The 20991-nt window shown below is 60.3% G+C and overlaps 1 protein-coding gene across 10 annotated transcripts in view; it reads left to right on the top strand.

The window, feature by feature from the left end:
• The window catches only part of LOC102942935 (RAP1 GTPase activating protein), a 183963-nt gene that overhangs the window by 140258 nt on the left and 22714 nt on the right, over positions 1–20991 (top strand). For 7 of the 10 annotated variants that reach the window (XM_037881354.2, XM_037881353.2, XM_037881347.2 and 4 more), the window contains 12 exons: positions 138–191; positions 2147–2230; positions 3167–3267; positions 3504–3633; positions 4173–4328; positions 5636–5707; positions 6173–6259; positions 6781–6921; positions 11450–11581; positions 15038–15115; positions 17852–17961; positions 18657–18770. In XM_037881354.2, coding sequence (XP_037737282.1) covers positions 138–191; positions 2147–2230; positions 3167–3267; positions 3504–3633; positions 4173–4328; positions 5636–5707; positions 6173–6259; positions 6781–6921; positions 11450–11581; positions 15038–15115; positions 17852–17961; positions 18657–18770 — 1259 coding nt within the window. The remainder of the gene's footprint in view (positions 1–137; positions 192–2146; positions 2231–3166; positions 3268–3503; positions 3634–4172; positions 4329–5635; positions 5708–6172; positions 6260–6780; positions 6922–11449; positions 11582–15037; positions 15116–17851; positions 17962–18656; positions 18771–20991) is intronic. The other 3 variants (XM_037881348.2, XM_037881351.2, XM_037881349.2) reach the window with 3 other exon arrangements.

Raw genomic sequence — 20991 nt, 5'->3', positions numbered from 1 at the left:
CAGAGAGCGTCATCTCAAAACCCCACACATGTGGGCTCTGGCTGCTCCCATCCACGCTCCCCTTCTCCTCCTCCCCGTGACACGTGCACACATGCGGTTCTGAGTCGCACGTTCTCACTCTCTCGTCACTGTTTCAGCTGGCGTGCGAGGACGTGAACGTGGATCGGTTCTATCCGGTGTTGTACCCAAAGGTAGGCTGGCAGCAGCATGCAGGGGGAGGGAAGCCAGCCTGAACTTTCTGACAGCTCCCGCGCACGCTCACACCCCCAGCCTGCCTCCGCACCACTGGGGGCTCCCACCAGGGCGCCCAGCAGGGAACCCCAGCCTTCAGCAGGCAGCAGGATGTCGGAAGGGCAGGCTGGGCATTCCACAGCCAATCAGAACTTAGTCCAGCTTTAGCCCCAAACCTGACCCTGGCTGGCTCCTTTGCCAGGTTTGCCGGTGGCCAGAAGCGGCACCGCCAAGCCCCACCAGGGAGCCTTTCTCAGAGTGCTCCCGGCCCAGCACAGAGCCCCACCCAGGAGTTTAGAGGAGCTTCACAGGAGAGGCGCCCCCGCCCCAGGGGCTCACCTCACCGGCTGGGTTTATAACAGGGCTGGCCTCCTTCTGCCCCCTGACTCCAGTGCTGAGGCGTCCCCAGTGCCCAGGCACTGACGGGTGGGATTTGCACCTGCAGTTAATGGTGGGGTGAAGCGCAGCCCGAAAAGCAGGTCTGTGTGGAAAGGCCGCTCCTGCTGGGAGCTCGCCTCTGGCAGAGCGCTCAGCTCAGGGCATTCTGTCTTGGGCTGGGCCGGGGTCCTGCTGCTCCATGGCAAAACTCCCACCTCTGGGTTGGGGGTGGGGGGTCAGAGGAAGCCCTGGGACTCGGGAGAGTCCACCCCTCCCACAGCACATATCTGAAGTCCACTGCGGCAAGGGGGGGGATGCCAGGAAGCACTCTGGTTCCCCAGCCAGCAGGAAAGAGAGGGGCATCCCTGGGTGATGTCCCGATTTTATAGGGACAGTCCTGATTCTGGGGGCTTCTTGTTATATAGGCACCTATTACCCCCACCCCCATCCCGATTTTTCACACTTGCCCTCTGGTCACCCTATCCCTGGGTGACTCCCAGACCCCCCTTCCCACCACATATCCCAGAGCTCTGGTTCCATCCTGTGTCTGCTGACAGGCAGAAGAGCACTGTGGGTAACTACATGTGGATGAAGGCACAAAGGGCTGGATTTGGAAAAGAGCTCAGGTTCTGGCTGCACCCGGCACCCTCTGCTCCGCGGGTCCCCTGCCCCCAGGGCCCTGCTCTGCGGGGGTTCCTGGTCGCTGTGCTAGGAGTTCACACAGAGCTGTGTGAGGGGCCTGGACTTGCGCCAGGTGGGGACAAGAACCAGAGTCCTAGATCTCAGAGATGGGAAAAGCCTGTTAGAGCCGGCCCAGTCCCTGTCTGTGCGGCTTGTTCCTGATCTGAGGGCTCCCCTCACCCACCTGCCACTGGGAGGAAATTTTCGAATGGGACGTTTTTCCTCTGGAAATGCCAGTTCAGAGACAGCAAACGTTCCATGGAATCATCTCGCCTTGGTAAATTCCTTTCCAGATGGAAATGAAGTGCTGTCTGCAGGGCTGGGGGCATCCTGCCAGGTGTGGGGCGTCCTTGCTGGATGTGGGGCTGGAGGTGCCATGCAGGGCTGAGGGCGTCCCATTCGGAGTGTCCCATTTTGATCTTTTCCAAATGCAGCATTTCAGGTTTCCATTTTGAAACAACTTTTCCTTCCATTTTTTTTTAATTTTTGAGCGTCGTATCTTATAAAAATAGGGCAGAAAGTGGTGCTGGAAAGGGAAAGGTTAGATTTTGTCAGAGCTTCGATTGGCCCCAGATGAATTTTCTTTCAGAATTTTTTTTGTGAGAAATTTCAAATGTTGTTTTCATTCTGGGATGGAAGAAATGTTGAAATCATGAGACCGCCCCTCCTGAAATCCAGATTCTGCATTGCCCCACGCCTCACACCCCACACCTGCCACCCTGAGAGGAACCCGCCCCATGCAGCAACCCTGCCCTGCATGGATCGTGAGTCCTACCAGGGCCGGGTCCCCGTCACAACTCAGAGGGAGCAGCGGTTCCTGGCAGCCGGATGTAATCAGCCTCTCCCGTCTCCCCAGGCCTCCCGTCTCATCGTCACCTTCGACGAGCATGTCCTCAGCAATCACTTCAAGTTCGGCGTCATCTACCAGAAGTTGGGCCAGGTGGGTCAGTCTCCGTGGGGTGGGGGCTGGGCTTTCTGGGACAGTGAATCGATCCCACAGGGAGCTGGGGCTACCCCAGCCTGCCAGTCTCCACCCCTGGCTTTCCCCTCTGACAAGCAGCCTGCGGCGGGGGCAGGAGCCCCCAACCTTCCAGCTACTGCTCCAGCTCAGCATGGCCGTTGGTGAGCAAAAGCGGCTGGAACTGGGTTGCCTGAACCCACCGGGGACGTCTCCCTGGCATCCCACCCTCCCAGCTGCTTTTCTCTGAGCACAGCCACGGCCCATTTGCTTTGCCAAGAGCTATAATGGATTCAGGAGCCATGGCCGGGACTATCCAGATAAACCACACCCTTGACTACATAGCGTTTGCCCTGGTTCTGTTACTGGGGCTGGGGTGGGGTGAAGAGCACCACCTAATGGTTAAGGCTGGGAACTGTGAGTCTGGAGAGTTCTGTTCCCTGCTTCTCCAGTGACCCTTTACAAGTCATGTCCCCGTGCCTCAGTTTCCCCACCAGACAAATGGGGAGAACCCCGAAGCTGGGTAAACGTACAGGCTGTTGGTTAGGGGCTGCGACAGCACCAGATGAAGGATTGCGATGGCTTCTACCCGGAACTGGGCCCCAGTGGCTGCCATGCTCTCTGCAGGCACGGCAATCGGCAGGTGCTGCAGGGGCATTGCGGGTTCACTCTGCGGGTCAGAGCTCAGCTCACGGCATAGACTTGGGGGGAGCTCGGCCGCAGCAGAGGCTCTTTGCTCCTGCGCCCTTCCAAGCGCCATCTCCGCTAGGGGCTCCTTTGCCCCCCCTCACAGACTCAGCTTCCCTCCAGCCAGGCTGTATGGACAGGCCTCAACCTGGCACAGCCCTGGGCTCATGCTAAGCTGGGCAGGGGCCCCGGCCCTGTCCTAACTCCTCTGGTTTGCTGGCCTTGTTGCAGACGTCCGAGGAGGAGCTGTTCGGCACCACCGAGGAGAGCCCGGCGTTCATGGAGTTCCTCAACTTCCTGGGCCAGAAAGTCCAGCTGCAGGATTTCAAGGGGTGAGCGAGCTCCTGCCAGCCTGGCTCTGCCAGGCCTGTGTGTGGAGAGGAGGGAGGCTGGTCCCCTGCGCTGCTCTGGCCCCTTTCTGCTAAGCCTGTGCCACTCGCTGTCCCGTCCAGTGGGTCTCTGCAGGACAGATCGGCCTGGCCTTGCAGCTGCTGTCCCAGGCTCCTTGGGAGTGGAGGGACAGGGCGGGGTGGGCATCTGCCTGAGGCCTGGGTCTCTTTGATGGCAGGTTCCGGGGGGGGCTGGACGTGACCCATGGCCAGACGGGAACAGAATCTGTCTACTGCACCTTCCGCAGCAAGGAGATCATGTTCCATGTGTCCACAAAGCTGCCCTACACCGAGGGTGACGCCCAGCAGGTAGGAGAGAGCTGCAGTGCCCCCCCGGCAGGGGCTGTGCACGGACATGCAGGTCTGCACATGTGGGCGCACACGTGTACACACACCCTAAAGTACAGCCCCGCACAGCCCCTCGGCCGTCATGTGCACACCCTCTTCATGCACCCGCCTGTGGCCCTTTTTCTACGCAGTCCCTGTGACCAGTGTGACTCCCATCCCAAGTGGTTCTGCCCCAAGCCAGCCCCCTCCCGCACCCCACACGCAGCCCCTGGCCTGCTCCCCATGAGCTCTAACCCAGCCCCAGCCCCCCACTGGAGTGAAGAGACACTCGCTAGTGCCGAGGCCCTAACTCGGGCCAGAGGGGAGGTGGGGTATTGACAAGGGGCAGCCAGGGGATCCCCCATCCCTCTGGCTTAGCCTGTCCATGCTCCTGCCCCTCATTGAGCTCCCAGTCTCCCTGCTCTATTTCCCACCACTTCCCCTCCTCGACCCACGCTGGGCCTGGCTGTCTTGGCACGGGGCTGGGGCCGCGGGAGTGACGCCCTCCCCGCTGCGCTCAGTTGCAGAGGAAGCGGCACATCGGGAACGACATTGTGGCCATCGTCTTCCAGGACGAGAACACGCCCTTCGTGCCGGACATGATCGCCTCCAATTTCCTGCATGCCTACATCGTGGTGCAGGCGGAGAAGCCCTGCTCCGAGAGCACGCTCTACAAGGTGAGCACATGCCCAGGGGCCTGCTCGCAGCCCGCCAGGGACCCAGCCCAATGGGTGCAGCACCACCGAGTTACCAGGGCACTAACAGGGCAGGGGCTGGGCCACAGACCTGCTCCCAGCTAGAGACTGGGAGCTGAGGGAACAGGACTGGGCAGAGCACTGGGCATGGGAAGCAATCCATGACACTCAGAAATGGGGAACAAGGTTGTTAATATGGGAGTGACAGTCCCTAGAGGTTAGAGATAGGGGCTGGTCGTCAGGACTCCTGGGTTCTGTTCCTGGCTTTGGGCGGGGGGTGAGGTCTCGGGATGAAAGCAGGGGGCCGGTCGTCAGGACTCCTGGGTTCTGTTCCTGGCTTTGGGCGGGGGGTGAGGTCTCGGGATGAAAGCAGGGGGCTGGTCGTCAGGACTCCTGGGTTCTGTTCCTGGCTTTGGGCGGGGGGTGAGGTCTCGGGATGAAAGCAGGGGGCCGGTCGTCAGGACTCCTGGGTTCTGTTCCTGGCTTTGGGCGGGGGGTGAGGTCTCAGGATGAAAGCAGGGGGCTGGTCGTCAGGACTCCTGGGTTCTGTTCCTGGCTTTGGGCGGGGGGTGAGGTCTCAGGATGAAAGCAGGGGGCTGGTCGTCAGGACTCCTGGGTTCTGTTCCTGCTCTGCCACTGACTCTGTGTGATATGGAGCCAGTCCCTTTGTCTCTCTGTGCTTCAGTTTCCTCTTGGGGCTAATGATCATGTGAGTCCCGAGGTGAAGCATGGGTGTTATCACTGCTCCCCTGGGATGCTCACTGGAGGAGGGGGAGCCCTGTCCAGAGCGCATGGCCTGGGCATGAGGTGCTTGGACCCGGAGTCAGGCTGACGCTGACCCAAGGACACTCCGTGGACCTGAAGTGGAAGGCCCTGGTTCAATGCTGAGCCCCTGGTCCCAGTGATCTGGGGAGATGGCAGCTCTGGGGGCAGCAGCACGGCTGTCACCACATGCCGCAGAGTCCTGGCCAGAGGGCTGGGCCCATCGTCAGGGGGCTGGAGGACGCTGCTCAGCACAGCCTAGCGGGGCGGGGAGGTGAGCTCTTGGGCAGGCGTACCTCTCGGAGGGATGCTCCCGGGCACCAGCAGGCCCCAGCGCTCCTGCCCAGGCTGTCGGGCGGGTGGTTCCCCTGTGCCATGAAGACACCCCAGTGTCCAGTAAGTGGTGCAAGGCAGGGGGCCCTGAAGGAAAGAGCTGCCCACCCCATCTGGGCCCTCCCTTGTCTAGACGTACCCACTGGCCTGGCAGCGCGTGGCAGAGGAGGGGCTCACAGCGCCATGTCTTGCAGGTCTCTGTCACAGCCCGGGACGACGTGCCTTTCTTTGGCCCCCCACTGCCTGACCCAGCCGTCTTCAGAAAGGTGAGAGGCGAGGAGGGCCAGTTGTTGGCCCCAGGCAGGCACTGACCTGCCCAGAGGGGACATGTTGAACTTCCGAGTTCCAGGGAGCTTCCTGGGGCCAGCTCGTCCATCTGCACTTCCAGACCAGGCTGGCCGGGGCTGTGTGCTTGCGGGAGTCACGCGCTCTGCTGGGAATGCCGCTCTCACTGGACAGGGAGCCCAGGGAGGCCTCAGAGCAGGGATCTGGGCAGCCAGCCATAGAGTCTGCTGGTTACTGCCCTGTCCCATTGCGGTAATGCCTGGAACTCTGGGGCTGGCAGGGCCAAGGCCAGAGCCAAGTTGGGTGGAGCTTCCTCCTGCTATGTGCTAGTCCCACCACCAGGGGGTGCTCAGCCGCTGCCAAGTCGCCCTGGCGGATACTGGCTGCCTGGCAAGCTCATTCCCGAGGGAAAGGCAGAGACTGACATGGGGTTTCTCCTCCCGCAGGGCCTTGACTTCCAGGAGTTCCTGCTGACCAAGCTGATCAACGCCGAGTATGCCTGCTACAAAGCCGAGAAGTTTGCCAAGCTGGAGGTGGGTCAGGAGCCACGTGCCGGGGCTGCGTTCTGAGCTGGCATCCTCCCTAGCCCCCCCAGCAATGCCCAGCACCTGTCCTCCCCTCACCCATTGCCCCTGCCTCATTCCGGCCCGACCTGTCTATCCACAAGCCCTCATTCCTGTGAGAGCCAATGTGCTGCAGGGCCCGGTTTGGGCTCTGGGAGCAAGGATGGCGAGACGGTGCCCTTGGTCGTCGGCTCTGGGGCCAGGGCCAGGGCCGTGCCTCGCTGCATACTTGCATGCAGTTGTTACGCCGGGCCCAGGATACAGGCACTGAGCTGGTTCTGTGGCAGGGCAGCACGTGCCAAAGGCTCCTGGGGATGGCCCGCTCTCCAGGGCCGACAGCCGGGCACCGAGCAGGAGCCAGGGGCAGAATCACAACTCGTCCTCTTTCCCCGCAGTACTCAGTTCCCTCTGCCCCCTTTGTTTCTGATCCCTAGTGCCCCCAGCCCGTCCCTCCAATGTCACTAACACCTCCTGTGCCCCTCCTGTCACAGGAACGCACGCGGGCAGCTCTGCTGGAGACGCTGTACGAGGAGCTGCATGTTAATAGCCAATCCATGATGGGCCTGGGCGGGGACGAGGACAAGCTGGAGAACGGCAGTGGGGGTAGCGGGGGCTTCTTCGAGTCCTTCAAGGTGAGAGGGGCGTGGCACAGTCCCTGGCAGTGCAGCTCTCCAGCCAGGGACTGCCAAGGCCTGGGAAGCTGTGTGGCAGCTCAGAGCACTGCAAGAAGACAGAAGATCTAGGCATGTGTTGGAGGGCAGGGGGAACCCACGCTTTTAGCCCTTAAAGCAGTGGTCCCCAAACTTTTCAGTCATGCCCCCCGTTACCCCTCTTTGCACCCCCCCCACAACCCCCTTGCGAGCCAGAGCCAGGAGCAGGGCCACAGCTCCTGAGTGGGTGGGTGGGTGGGGGGGCAGAGGCTGGAGGGTGGTTCTGGGGCCAGGAACGGGGCCAGAGGCTGAAGCTGGGGGCAGGACTGGGGTTGGGGCTGGGAGCAGAGCCTCATGTGGGGGCAGGGCTAGGGCCAGGGCCAGGAACGGAAGCCATGGCTGGGCCACAGTTGAGGGAGAAGGCTGAGGGTGAGGCTGGGGCTGGGGCCGTTGCTGGAGCAGAGCTGGGAGCCTGGGGGCGGAGGGGAGCTGCGTGGCACTCCAACTGCACCCCCCTTGAGGGCTGGCCAGGGCCCCACTGCGCTCATCCCAAAGTTCCTCCATGCCACCCTAGGTGGGCACACGCCACAGTTGCAGGGCTCTGCCTTAAAGGGATGTAGTAGAATCCAATGGTGAGAGCAGAGGCTGGGAGGCAGGAGTCCTGGGTTCTATTCCCAGTTCTGCGTGTGACTGTGGGTCAGTCACTTCCCCACCCTGCCTCAGTTCCCCCATCTGTCAAAGGGGGACAGCGTGCTGACCGGCCTCTGGGTTCCCCGCATGGAAGGGGCTAGGGGAGGATTGCCATTCTGTTGTAGGCTGTGTGACGGGTTCGATCACAGAAACCCCCTTGGCACTCTCACTTGATGTGCTGAGACTACCTCTGAGCCCATTTTCTCTGCCAGTTTGGGCCTCCAGAACCCTGCCTTGTTGAGCCAGACACACTGCAAACACAGACCCAGGTCTGAACCACATCCCCCAAAGCTGCAGACTTAACTGAAAAGAGCTTAGGAAGTGCTCCTGTCTCTAGCACCCAAACACCCAGCTCCCAATGGGATCCAAACCCCAAATAAATCCATTTTACTCTATATAAAGCTTATACAGGGTAAACTCATAAATTGTCTGCCCTCTATAACACTGAGAGAGAGATAGGCACAGCTGTTTGCTCCCACAGGTATTAATCACTTACTCTGGGTTAATTAATAAGCAAAAGTGATTTTATTAAATATAAAAAGTAGGATTTAAGTGATTCCAAGTAATAACAGACAGAACAAAAAGAAAAGGATGCATACTGTGGAAACGTTTCCACAGTATGCATTTGATGAAGTGAGCTGTAGCTCACGAAAGCTTATGCTCAAATAAATTGGTTAGTCTCTAAGGTGCCACAAGTACTCCTTTTCTTTTTGCGAATACAGACTAACACGGCTGTTACTCTGAAACCAGACAGAACAAAGTAAGTTTCAAAGCAAAATAAAACAAAACACGCAAGTCTAAGCCTAATACATGAAGAAACTGATTACAGATAAAATCTCACCCTAAGAGATGTTCCAATAAGCTTCTTTTGCAGACTGGACTCCTTCCTAGTCTGGGCCCAATCCTTTCCCTGGTACAGTTCTTGTAAGCTCCAGCTCAGGTGGTAACTAGGGGATTTCTCATGACTGAACCCTCCTTTGTTCTGTTCCACTCCCTTATATGTTCCACCCCCTTGTTCTGTTCTACCCCCTTGGCACAGGGCGGGAATCTTTTGTCTCTCTGGGTCCCCAACCCTCCTTCTCAATGAAAAAGCACCAGGTTTAAGATGGATTCCAATACCAGGTGACATGGTCATATGTCCTGTGAGACCCCAAGCCTTCATTCTTCCTGGCCTGACTCACAGGAAGGCTAGCAAGTAAACAGCCATTTACAACGAATGGTCCTAGTTGATGGGAGCCATCGGGATTCCAAACCACCATTAATGGCCCTCACTTTGCATAATTACAATAGGCCCTCAGAGTTATATTTCATATTTCTAGTTTCAGATACAAGAGTGATACATTTATACAAATAGGATGACTGCACTCAATAGATTATAAGCTTTGTAATGATACCTTACAGGAGACCTTTTGCATGGAGCATATTCTAGTAATATTATATTGACACTCATTAGCATATTTTCATAAAATCAAATGGAGTGCAACATCACAGGCTGACCTGGTGGCCCAGCCATCTCTGCAGAGGGCTCAATGCTTCCCCTGGCAGAGTTGCCTGTGAGTGGCCGGTGTGCTGAGTTTGCTCATCAGTTTTGCTGTCTGGGTCTCACCTGGGGGGGGGACTCTTGCTCCTACCCGCCCAGCCCAGGGGGCACACCCAAGTTCCCAGCAGCGCTGTGACGCATGGGGCGCAGACGGACTTGCCCAGTCCTGCTGACCTGGCCTGGATGGGTGGGGTAGAGAAGTGTGTCCAGCTGCTCCCCAGGGACCTAAGGGGAATGTCAGCTCTTAGGGAAGCCCTAAATCCACAGCGGACGAGGGTGACTCTGGGTCTGGCCCGCAGACCTTAGCCTGCACTAAGCGGGTTCATGGGAGCTGCACCATCTCCTGCATGCCCCCTGGCATAGGGACAGACCTAGCCAAGGACGGGGAGGGGACGTGGCTGCAGACTAGCGGAGAGGTGTGTAGTGTCTTCCCTTGACTCTCAGGCACATCCGCAGCTCCCCATATTAGCCAGCAGGGGGCACTAATAAGCAGGACTCCCATTGTCTCCCCCCTCCCCATGTCTGTCTCCCTCCCAGCCTGGCTGGCAAGCACCTGCCTGAGTCTTCCCCTTGCATGGCACTGGCACCCCGCCGGTACGGTGCTTGTATGTGGCACTCACCATGAAGCACAGCATTGGAGCTGGAGTGGAGTCTGGCAGCGCGCCCGGCTGCCCTGCTTGGCAGCCAGCCCCCCACACTGCCACCTGTCTCACCCTGCTGCAGCAAAAGCTCCTCCAGGCAAACAGCCCTTCGTGAGGGCTCAGCCATGGCACCTGCCTCCAGGCAAGCCCAGCAGAAGGATCGCAGCCCTCTGGGCAGTGGGGTCACTCCTACACAGGGGGATCAGGGCACTGGGAGGTTGTGGCTGCAGGGTTGAAAGGGGCTGAAGGAGTTGGGTGCCCAATGCCCAGGGGATCACCACAGCTTTGAAAACACCAGCCTAGGTGACTTGTTCAAGGTCACACAGGGAGGCAGAGTTGGGAATAGAACCCAGGAGTCCTGGCTGCCCTAGACCCTACTCCCTTCCGGCGTGGAGGGTGTCCTGGCTGCCAGTGCCCTATTTTGAGCACTAGACACGATCCCTCCCAGAGCTGAGAGTGGAACCCAGGAGTCCTGGTGCCAGTCCTTGCTCTCAGCACTAGCCGCGTTGGCTTGTGGGTTCCTTTGTTTGCTGGGACAGGAAAGTGAAACATGTCCCAGGCTGTGCCAGCCAAGTCCTGAGCATCCCCCCAAGGACGTACAAGTGAACTGAAGTGTGCAGTGCTCCTTTCTGTTAGTTACAGCCCCAGGCCAGGAGCCGGATGTGCCATCTGCCCCCATCTCCTCCCTGCCCCGGTCCCAGCGCTGAGCCAGCTGCTGCCAGCCTGCCCCAGCCCAGGTGGAGGTGTTGGGGAAAGGCAGGCACCCTAGGACGGGGCTGGGAAGAGGAGCTGCTCGGATGGGGCTGGCACTGGGCTGGGACCTTGGTACAAGCACTGGGAAGCCTGCAACAGGGAGTGGGCAGCTTTACTGTCCCCCACAGCTGGGCAATGCCCCTCCAGTCTGCTCACGCTCTCTGTGCTGCGGGGGCAGCATGTGGGGCCATCAGTACTGGGGTTGTTGGCCTCAGCAGTCCCCCAACCACGCAGGTTTCTAGAGTCCAAAAAAGTGTCCTGGGGCCAAGATCTAGGCACCATTAACACGCTGCCCCTCCTGCGGATGCCCAACCTGCGCAGCAGGCAGACGGGTACCTTGGGGAGTGGGGACAGTGGGAGGGTCCTGGGGAGCGACTAGGAGCTCACTGTTCTCGAGGCGAGAAGTCACTGTGTGGAGTTGCCTGGGCTCATAGGCCACGTCCAGTGCGTGGGTCATCCCACAGCCATTCACGCAGGCTGGCGACAGGTTATCAATTCTCAGGCTATAGGACAGCAGCTGGTTGCTGCAGGGATCAGGCAGGAACGCCTTGGCCCACCATGAGCACCCCTTGCTACGCACATTAGTGGGAAGGGGGCTTTTGCCTTCTTCTGGAGCATCAAGAGTTCTCCATTGCCAGGGTCTGGCTCGTGGTCCAGTCCCACCCAGCATAGCCCATGCTCAAGGTGACAGGCCCAGCGCATGCCACCACCCAGTGTTGGGGGCTGGGGTTTGTCTCAGGCTCTGTTCCCCACAACCCCCTCCTTGCTCCCCGGAGCGTGTCCCAGTGTCTCTCCCCGCCAGCCTGCTGCAGCTCTGTGCTTGGGCCCAGGGATGGCCGGCGGCTGTGGGCTGGCAGCGAGTGACAGTGACTGAATTCCCTTCCAGCGCGTGATCCGCAGCCGCAGCCAGTCCATGGATGCCATGGGCCTCAGCAGCAAGAAACAGAACACGGTGTCCACCAGCCACAGCGGCAGCTTCGGCCACAACAACCCGGACATGGCCAAAACCGCGGTCACAGTGAGTGTGACCATCCCCACACCCCTGCTGGGCCTGCTTCTGCTCTGAGCCCCGCCTGTGTGACCCCCCCTGCCCTGAGCCCCACCCCCTGCTCTGAGCCCCACCTGTGTGAGCCCCCCTGCCCCGAGCCCCGCCCCCGCTCTGAGCCCCGCCTGTGTGACCCCCCCGCCCCGAGCCCCGCCCTCTGCTCTGAGCCCCGCCTGTGTGACCCCCCCGCCCCGAGCCCCGCCCCCGCTCTGAGCCCCACCTGTGTGACCCCCCCCCGCCCCGAGCCCCGCCCCCTCTCTGAGCCCCGCCTGTGTGACCCCCCCCTGCCCCGAGCCCCGCCCTCGCTCTGAGCCCCGCCTGTCTGACCCCATCCTGCCCCGAGCCCCGCCCCCGCTCTGAGCCCCGCCTGTCTGACCCCGTCCTGCCCGAGCCCCACCCCCGCTCTGAGCGCGGCCTGTCTGACCCCGTCCTGCCCGAGCCCCACCCCCGCTCTGAGCGCGGCCTGTCTGACCCCCTCCTGCCCCGAGCCCCGCCCCCTGCTCTGAGCCCTGCCTGTGTGACCCCCCCCCGCCCCGAGCCCCGCCCCCGCTCTGAGCCCCGCCTGTCTGACCCCCTCCTGCCCTGAGCCCCGCCCCTGCTCCAAGCCCTGTGCATCTGACCCCGCCTCTACTCTGGGCCCGCCTCTTGCTGTGAGCTCTGACCACACCCCCTGTTCAGGGCCCTGCCCCCAACCTGATCCCACTCCCTGCTCTGTGCTCCATCCCAGCTCCACCCTGACCCACCCCCATTCCTCCTCCCCGCATCTCTCCCTCCTTCCTCCCTGTGGGCCCCCCTGCTCACTTCACTGCCATGGGCCTCCCATTTCCTCTCCTTGTGCCTGGCTTTAATTCTGCCTCAGCCCTGCTGCCCCTGCCTTCCCCACCCCACTCCTCCCTATTCAGTGCTGCGCCCCCCAGCCTGCCCCCCGACCCTTCAGCCTCCTGCAGGGCAGCATCAGGCAGCACGGAGCCTGGACTCGCTGAGGATGGGAAAACATGTGTGGGCCCTGGGGTCCTTCTCTGGGCACATGAGTGACTGTCACAGTGAACCCCCCCATTCCTCTGTCCCAGCCCCCACCCAGTCCCTTCTGACCCCCCGTCTCCCACCTGTTCCCTTCTGTGCCCCCACAGCCATACAACCGCACCTGTCCTTTCCCCCTTCCGTTCGATGCAGCCAGAGCTCCAGCACCACAGAGGGGGGCCTTGTCCAGCCCCTCTCTCATTGCAGGAGGGACACTGGGGATGGTTCCCATGCAGAGCTCGTGGGGGCAGTGGGATCCTGCCTCGCAGCATTCCCAGGGAGGTGCCAGGAGGATCTTTGGTCATTGCACTACTGCCTAGCTGGTGGCTGGCCAACAGAGACCTGGAGGCAGGGAGCAGGTCCAAGGGAGGGGCAGCCCTGACCTCTTCCAACAGGCCAAGGCTATGTGTAACCCAGGACTGCCTTGGCAACCCACCAAGAGCCCGAGGGCTGCACTTCATTTGCGTAGAAATGTAGCTGCCATTTAAATCAAAGGAGCAGGCTGCGAATTCCTGTGTGTGCTGGAGGTAGGGTGGGGCTGGGAGGCCTTGGTGGGAGGTCTCCTTGGACTCCGACCTTCAGGACCAGGACCAGCCCTTTATTTCCATGGAAACATTGCTGTTTGCAGCATGACAGGTTTCAGAGTAACAGCCGTGTTAGTCTGTATTCACAAAAAGAAAAGGAGTACTTGTGGCACCTTAGAGACTAACCAATTTGTTTGAGCATAAGCTTTCGTGAGCTACAGCTCACTTCATCGGATGCATACTGTGCAGTTTCCACAGTATGCATCCGATGAAGTGAGCTGTAGCTCACGAAAGCTTATGCTCAAATAAATTGGTTAGTCTCTAAGGTGCCACAAGTCCTCCTTTTCTGTTTGCAGCAGTGTCTTCATGGAGCGGGTGAGGGGAAGGGGTGGGCCCACATGGGTCCCATGGCTCTGCCATCCCTGCAGTGGCACTGCCCCTGCCCCACTGAAAACAGTGGGAGTCAGGACTCCTAGGTTCCTTGCCCAGCTCTGTCACTGACTGGCTCTGTGACGTGGGGTGAGTCATAGCCTTGCTCTGTGCCTCAGTTCCCCCATCTGTTCCAGGGAGAGAGTGGGGACTGTGAGGCATATTAATCGATGCCTGCAAAGTGCATGGAGATCCCGGAGGGAAGGGGCTAGGGAAGGGCAAAGCACCGGTGTCAATCCCTTCCGGGAGCAGGAAGAGGAAGCCCTAGCTTCAGGATGTGGGTGAGTTCACCCAGTCCTCAGAACCAGCCCGCTGCCAAGCTCTTAGGTGCTGGCGTCATCGTGTGGCCATGCCGCTGAACTGCACTCCAGCTCAGTTTACAATCCAGCACCCAGCTTCCTGCCCTCCTGTGTGGCTACCCCCTTGTCCAGTGGCGGCCCTGGCTCAGCTCCGTGAGGGCGGCAGCCAGACAACGTCTGAGGGATGCATGGGACGTGCCAGCTACTGGGCGCGCTGGGCAAAAGAGGGCTTGTTTGCATTAAACGTGCATGTGCCTCCGAAGAAGGATCTAGGCCTCAGAGTTTGGCGGGGAAGGAGACTGGGCCGCCCTCAGGATAATTTGCCTGCTGGTGTTACTGCTCTGGAACGCCGGGCTCCATGGCTGTGCTGAGCGTGGCAATGGCCAGTCCCCCAGCACGGGCTCCTGCTCCTACATAGTGTGACCAGATGGCAAATGTGAAAAATCGGGACGGCGGTGGGGGGTAATTGGTGCCTATATAAGAAAAAGCACCAAATATCGGGACTGTCCCTATAAAATCAGGACATCTGGTCACCCTATTCCTACGGGAAGCCATGGACAGCAGGAGCTGAGCCCCCTGGTGCCCAGGGATCGTTGGCTGGGCCTCAGGGAAGGAGAGGTGCCAGCAGTCTGGGGTTCTATCCCTGGCTCAGACACTGACTTGTGGTGTAGCCTTAGGCAAACCATGGCCTCCTCTGTGCCTTTGTTTCCCCAATTGTGAGAGATTGACCTGCCCGGGGCGGGGTGCAAGGAGGAATTTGCTTTTGTCTGCAAAAGTTGCCTTGAGCTAGCCCCTTTCTGCGGTGTCACGCAGCTCTGCCCCCTTTCCCAGCTGCTCCCCACCCACCCTCCTCTCTCCCCACTGCGCAAGTTCCACAACTCCCCCCCAGACCTTCCCATGAGAGCTGCCAACTCCAAACCAACCATCCAGCGCCAGTAGCTGCTCAGTGGGGATCCCCACCACAGGTACAGGGTCTCCCCGCATAGCCCTCCATGACACCCTCATGCGCATCCAGCGACGGGCAGCCACAGGGTGCTGTTAACGAGCCCTTTGTTATGATGGTCAAGCCATTTTTTTTGCATGACTCTCTTCTCTTTTTCTCCCCCCTCTCTTCTCCCCCCACCCTGCTCTGCTTCTCTCCTCTGTCCGCTTACCAGTCATTGCTTGTCCCTGGAAAAGCGCCAAGTAGGTGCGGACGTCGAGGCAGCGCCATAGGGATAGGAACCATAGAAGAGGTTGATGTCTCTCTCTCTCTCTCTCTCTCCCTCCCTCCCCTCCCTGCACCCCTCTCCTCTCTGGAGCCAGCCCTGTACATGCAATGGGGTAGCTGGGCCGTGGTGGGGACATTGGCTGGCTGGGCCTGGCTGCCATCCCAGCATGAAGGGCGTCCCGGCTGGGCAGTTTGGGGCATCGGGTAGGGAGAGAGGCATGTCAGCCTCCATGGCACCTGCTGCCTTCACCCCTGCCTGGGTATTGGCCACCCCAAAGACCCTTGGTCCTGCCGCCTTCCACGCCTTGCAGTGTCCAGCCCTTGCAGCTGCCTTCCTTCCTCACAGCTCAGGGCCTTTCCTCTCCTCAGGCCTGGCAAAGTGGAGCAATTCCCCCTCCAGCCGTCTGCCCGGGCCTGGCCTCACTGCAGAGTGAACTCGTGTTCTCACCAGCCTTGCCCCTTGTCCCGGAGTCCCCGGGCGATGCTCTGGAACTGCTCCCTACGAAGCCAGTCAGGACTCTGGGGGAGCCTCCTCTCTGGGAGCAGCCTGTCTGCAGGGCAAGAAGCTTCCACAGCTTCGAACTTCCTGGGTCTGACCTCAGAGCATTCAGCCTCCCCTGCCCCACCATGCACTTCCCACAGCGAGTCCACACAGGCAGGGCTCCTGGGGAAGCCAGAGGGCCCTGCACCCCAACTCCGCACTCAGCCGTGACTCTCAGCCAGCCAGTAAAATGGAAGGTTTATTAGATGACAGGAACATGGTCTAAAACAGAGCTTGTACGTGCAGAGAACAGGATCCCTCAGTCAGGTCCATCATGGGGGTAGGGAGCCCAGAGCCCAGACCCCAGGTCTGGGTCTCCCTCCCTTTTCCCAGCCAGCTCCAAACTGAAACTCTCCAGCCCCTCCCCTGGCCTTTGTCCCTTTCCCAGGCCAGGAGGCCACCTGATCTCTTTGTTCTCCAACACCTTCAGTTGGCCCCTTTGCAGGGGCGGGCCCAGGCCATCAGTTGCCAGGAGACAGGGTGTCGGCCATTCTCTGTGCAGACACCATCACACTGGCCCTCTAAGGCTCTGCAACAATCACACACCCTTATCCCGCCACCCCTAGATACTTAAGAAATGCATAGGGGAAACTGAGGCACCCACCCAGTATTCAGAGAAAACATTAAGAACATTCCCACTTCGTCACACTCCTCCCTCTCCCTCCATACACGCCGTGCCGTGGCTGACCCGGTGGGTACAGACTACAGCTTGAGTGAGCATCACTCGTCAGCTGCTGCCGCAAGTGCTCTCAGTGAGGATGCAGCTAGCGGTCAGTGGTGCCAGTCTGCCAGAGCTTCCTACCATGCCCGCTGTGCCTGGAAGGACAGACACGTTTTCCTGCTATCCACTGGGAAGGTGTTCACGGAGCGGCACAGCCCAGCTCCCTGCAGTGTGACAAGCCCTCGGCTCAGCCTGCGCGGCCATGGCGGGGAGAGTTATGCCGCAGTGTAGCCGAGCTCACTGGAGCTGAGCTGACTCCAGAGGAGTCTCTTGGCATAGATCGCCCGGGCTAACCCCAGTGCACACCGCCCTCTGCCCACTGAGAAGCCAGCAGGAGGCGGGTGCCCTCAGTGCCCGCAGCCCAGCCCTGCTTGTTCCTATGTGGCCCCACACCTTCCCTTCACCTTGGCCGGGGGCTAGCAAATGTTAATTCATTGACACGACTGGGTCCCCAGCTGGGCTAGCCCCTCTGCTCATTGCACGCTGATCTGCATAACTGGGGTCAATCCAGACTGGCCCCTGGCCTAACCCCCACTGGTCCCCGCCCTGCCCCCAGCCAGCGTCGCTGGTTCCAAGGAGAGATCCAGCTATGGACACAGCCGCCGTGCATGGCCCTGTCTGAGCTGGCAGGCAGTGCAAGCCAGTGATTAGAGCAAGGAGCACAGGAGTGCAGACTCCTGTGTTCCTCTCCTGTCTGTCACGTCCTCTCACTGTGCCTCAGTTTCCCCACCTGTACAAGAGGGGTGACGGTACCTTCTTCACAGGACTTCATTCCAGTCCGTGCAGTGCTTGGAGATCCTCAGGTGAAAGGTGCCAGAGGTGGGCACAGGGCTTTGCAAAGGGCTGTGACTGCTTCAAGCTGTGCTGGAGTGCCCCACAGGCACGGGTCACCTCTCCCCATGTCAGGAAGCCCGGCTGAGAGGCCACGCTGTCTGCGAGGTGCTGCCCCTCCAGCCCCTCTGGCATGGTGCAGGCGCCCCAGAAGTGCCCCTCAAGTGCTGACATTCTCCAGATGGACAGACGCTCACTCCCCAATAGCATCAGGCCCCCAGAGCCCATCAGCCCCGCCCAGCCCCGGTCTCTGCCCCATGGCTAGCAGCTGGCACCACGTGATGGGGCAGAGTCATCGCCGAATTCCTCCTCTCCACCCAGCCCCTCGCGCTCTGATGGGGCTCCAGCTGGAGGAGGCCCTGAGCCCTATGCCCAGCGTTGGGGGCACACAGGTCTCCCTAGTGGTAGATGTGTGTGAGCCGTAACCGTGGGACCTGGCTAAGCAGGGGACTCTGGTGCCCTGGTGAATGCTGTAGGGGAAGCAGCCCTAGGGATGGGGGCGCCTGCCCTTTGCTGGGTTGGCTCCAGCTCCAGTTTGGTTTTGCCCTTGGTCCAAGTCCAACCCACCCCAGCTTGGGCCCCTGTGGGGGGCTGGAAGGGTGGCAGTGCCCCGCAGGGAGTCGGGGCTTCCCAGGACTGTCTGGCTGATGGGATCAAACCTTTTCCAGTCGCTGATTGTTCCTGGGAAGAGCCCAACCCGGAAGAAATCAGGGCCCTTCAGCCCCAGGCGGAGCAGCGCCATCGGCATCGAGAACATTCAGGAGGTGCAGGAGAAAAGGTGGGTGAAGCCAGGGGAGGAGCAGGGGCGCCAAGACCTGCAAGAGGGAGGACCAGCTCCATTCACCCTCCCACCCCCAGGCAGAGACAGCTGGGTCCTTCCTGCCTGCCCTGCCCCAGCCCCGTGGTGCTGCACCCATGCCAATGGGAGGCAGCCTGCTGGGTGACAGGGCACAGCGGGGGCAGGGAAGGAGAGCCCCAAGCGGTGATGGGGAGGAGGAGGGAGGGGCCGCCCCAGTGAGCACAGAGAGCCTCCACTGTGGCACTTCGCTATGCGGCTCCGTCTCTCCAAGGCTGCTCCCAGCAGACACGCCTAGCCCCTGGTCAGACTGCCAGGGGCAGGACGGGCTGGGCATGTGCTCTCCCCCTGAGGGCAGCTTCCTGGAATTCACCTGGAATTCAGCCTGGATTAGACCCCGAGGGGAGTGGGGATGCCGCCAAGCAGCGGTAGCTCCCGCACTGCCAGGCCCAGGCCAGCCTGGCCACACCGGGGGTTTGTGCTGCACCGTGGCTGGCACTGAGCCCAGGGGAGACCAGGCGTGAGGACAGGGACACCAGTCACCAATCCAGCCCTGCCGTGCTATGGGCTGGAAGATCTTGGTGCCCCCTGCGAGGGCAGCTGGAGATGAGAGCTGCCCAGCAGCTAGCATGGCTCCCCCTGCCCTGGCCCAAGTATGTCCCTGGTGCCTCTCACAGGGAGAGCACAGCAGGCCCCCAGAAGACACCTGACAGCGGCCACATGTCCCAGGAGCCCAAGTCGGAGAACTCGTCCAACCAGAGCTCTCCAGAGATGCCCACCACGAAGAACAGGTCAGTTCCTCCTTGGCCCAGGGCTGGGATTCCCAGGGAGCCTAATGGGCTGTGGGCAGAGAGCAATATACACATGGGCAATATTTAGAGGGGTGGAGCATTTCCCACACAGAGGCGTTGGGCCGGGGGGCAGAGGGTCCTTTCCATTTGCTCTGCACTCATTTGCTCTGCTCTGAAAATGCCCATCAAAGGGTGGTCTGGACGCAGCCCCGCTGCAGGGCTCTGGGCACCCATGAGCGGGACACAGGAAAGAGACTTGTCCAGGGGCAGCCAATGAAGGGTCTGACTGCCCTGTCTCTCCAAGGGTGGGTGAGGGAGAGGGTGGGACATGTTGGAGGGTGCTGGGTGTCACTGCCCTGTGTCTCGGGGGCCGGGTTAATGGGGTGCTGGGTCTGACTGCCCTGTGTCTTCAGGGGAGGCACAGGGGGGTGCTGGGTCTCACTGGCCTGTGTCTCGGGGTGCGGGGGCACAGGGAGGGTGCTGGGTCTGACTGCCCTGTCTCTTGGAGGGATACGGAGGGGTGCTGGGTCTCACAGCCCAGTGTATCTGGGGGCCATAGGGGAGTGCTGCGTCTCGGGGGGGGTACATGTGGGTTGCTGGATCAGACTGCCCTGTGTCTTGCAGGGGTACAGGGGGGTACTGGGTGTCACTGCTATATCTCAGGAGGATGCAGGGGGGTGCTGGGTCTCACTGCCCTATGTCTTGGGGTGGGGGTGTAGGGGGTTGCTCGGTCTAACAGCCCAGTGTAGGGGGTGTCTTGGTGAGTGGGTTAGGGGGGTGCTGGGTCTCAGTGCCCTGTGTCTGGGGGGGTACCGGGGGGTGCTGGGTCTCACTGCCATATCTCGGAGGAATGCAGAGGGGGTGTTTGGTCTGACTGCCCTGTGTGTTGGGGGGCCCTAGGAGGGTACTGGGTCTCGGGGGGATGCACAGGAGTTGCTGGGTTGGACTGCCCTGTGTCTCGGGGAGTGGTTTAGGGGCGTGCTGGGTCTGACTGCCCTGAGTCTCAGAGGGGTGCTCGGTCTCACTGCCCTGTGTATTGGGATGGTGCGGGGGGCGGGGGGTACTGGGTCTCCCTGCCCTGTGTCTCAGAGGGTACGGGGGGGGTGGTTGGTCTCACTGCCATGTGTCCCATGGGAATACGGAGGGTGCTGGGTCTGACTGCCCTGTGTCTTGGAGGGGTACAGAGCGGGTGCTGGGTCTCACTGCCCTGTGTCTTGTGGGGTAAAGGAGGGGTTCTGGGTCTCACAGCCTAGTGTCTCAGAGGGGTGTAGGGGGTGTCTTCAGGGATGGCTTAGGGCGGTTCTGGGTCCCAGTGCCCTCTGTCTGGGAGGTACCAGAGGGGGCGCTGGGTCTCACTGCCATATCTCAGATGGATGCAGGTGGGGTGCTGGGTCTGATTGCCCTGTGTGTCGGGGGGCCATAGAGGGGTGCTGGGTCTCGGGGCGATGCACGGGAGTTGCCGGGTCTGACTTCCCTGTGTCTCGGAGGGGTGCTGGATGTCATTGCCCTGGGTCTTGGTGGGGTGCAGGGGGGGTGCTGGGTCTCACAGCCCAGTGTATCTGGGGTGCATAGGGGAGTGCTGAATCTCGGGGGGGGGGTGCATGTGGGTTGCTGGATCATAGAATAATAGAATCAGAATATCAGGGTTGGAAGGGACCTCAGGAGGTCATCTACTCCAACCCCCTGCTCAAAGCAGGACCAATCCCCAATCAAATCATCCCAGCCAGGGCTTTGTCAAGCCTGACCTTAAAAACTTCAACGGAAGGAGATTCCACCACCTCCCTAGGTAACGCATTCCAGTGTTTCACCACCCTCCTAGTGAAAAAGTTTTTCCTAATATCCAACCTAAACCTCCCCCACTGCAACTTGAGACCATTACTCCTCATTCTGTCATCAGCTACCACTGAGAACTGTCTAGATCCATCCTCTTTGGAACCCCCTTTCAGGTAGTTGAAAGCAGCTATCAAATCCCCCCTCATTCTTCTCTTCTGCAGACTAAACAATCCCAGTTCCCTCAGCCTCTCCTCATAAGTCGTGTGCTCCAGTCCCCTAATCATTTTTGTTGCCCTCCGCTGGACTCTTTCCAATTTTTCCACATTCTTCTTGTATTGTGGGGCCCAAAACTGGACACAGTACTCCAGATGAGGCCTCACCAATGTCGAATAGAGGGGAACGATCACGTCCCTCGATCTGCTGGCAATGCCCATACGTATACATCCCA

The sequence above is a fragment of the Chelonia mydas genome, chromosome 18, assembly GCF_015237465.2.
Source record: "Chelonia mydas isolate rCheMyd1 chromosome 18, rCheMyd1.pri.v2, whole genome shotgun sequence".
Classification (NCBI taxonomy): Eukaryota; Metazoa; Chordata; order Testudines; family Cheloniidae; genus Chelonia; species Chelonia mydas.
This window is presented reverse-complemented; position numbering and strand designations above follow the sequence as displayed.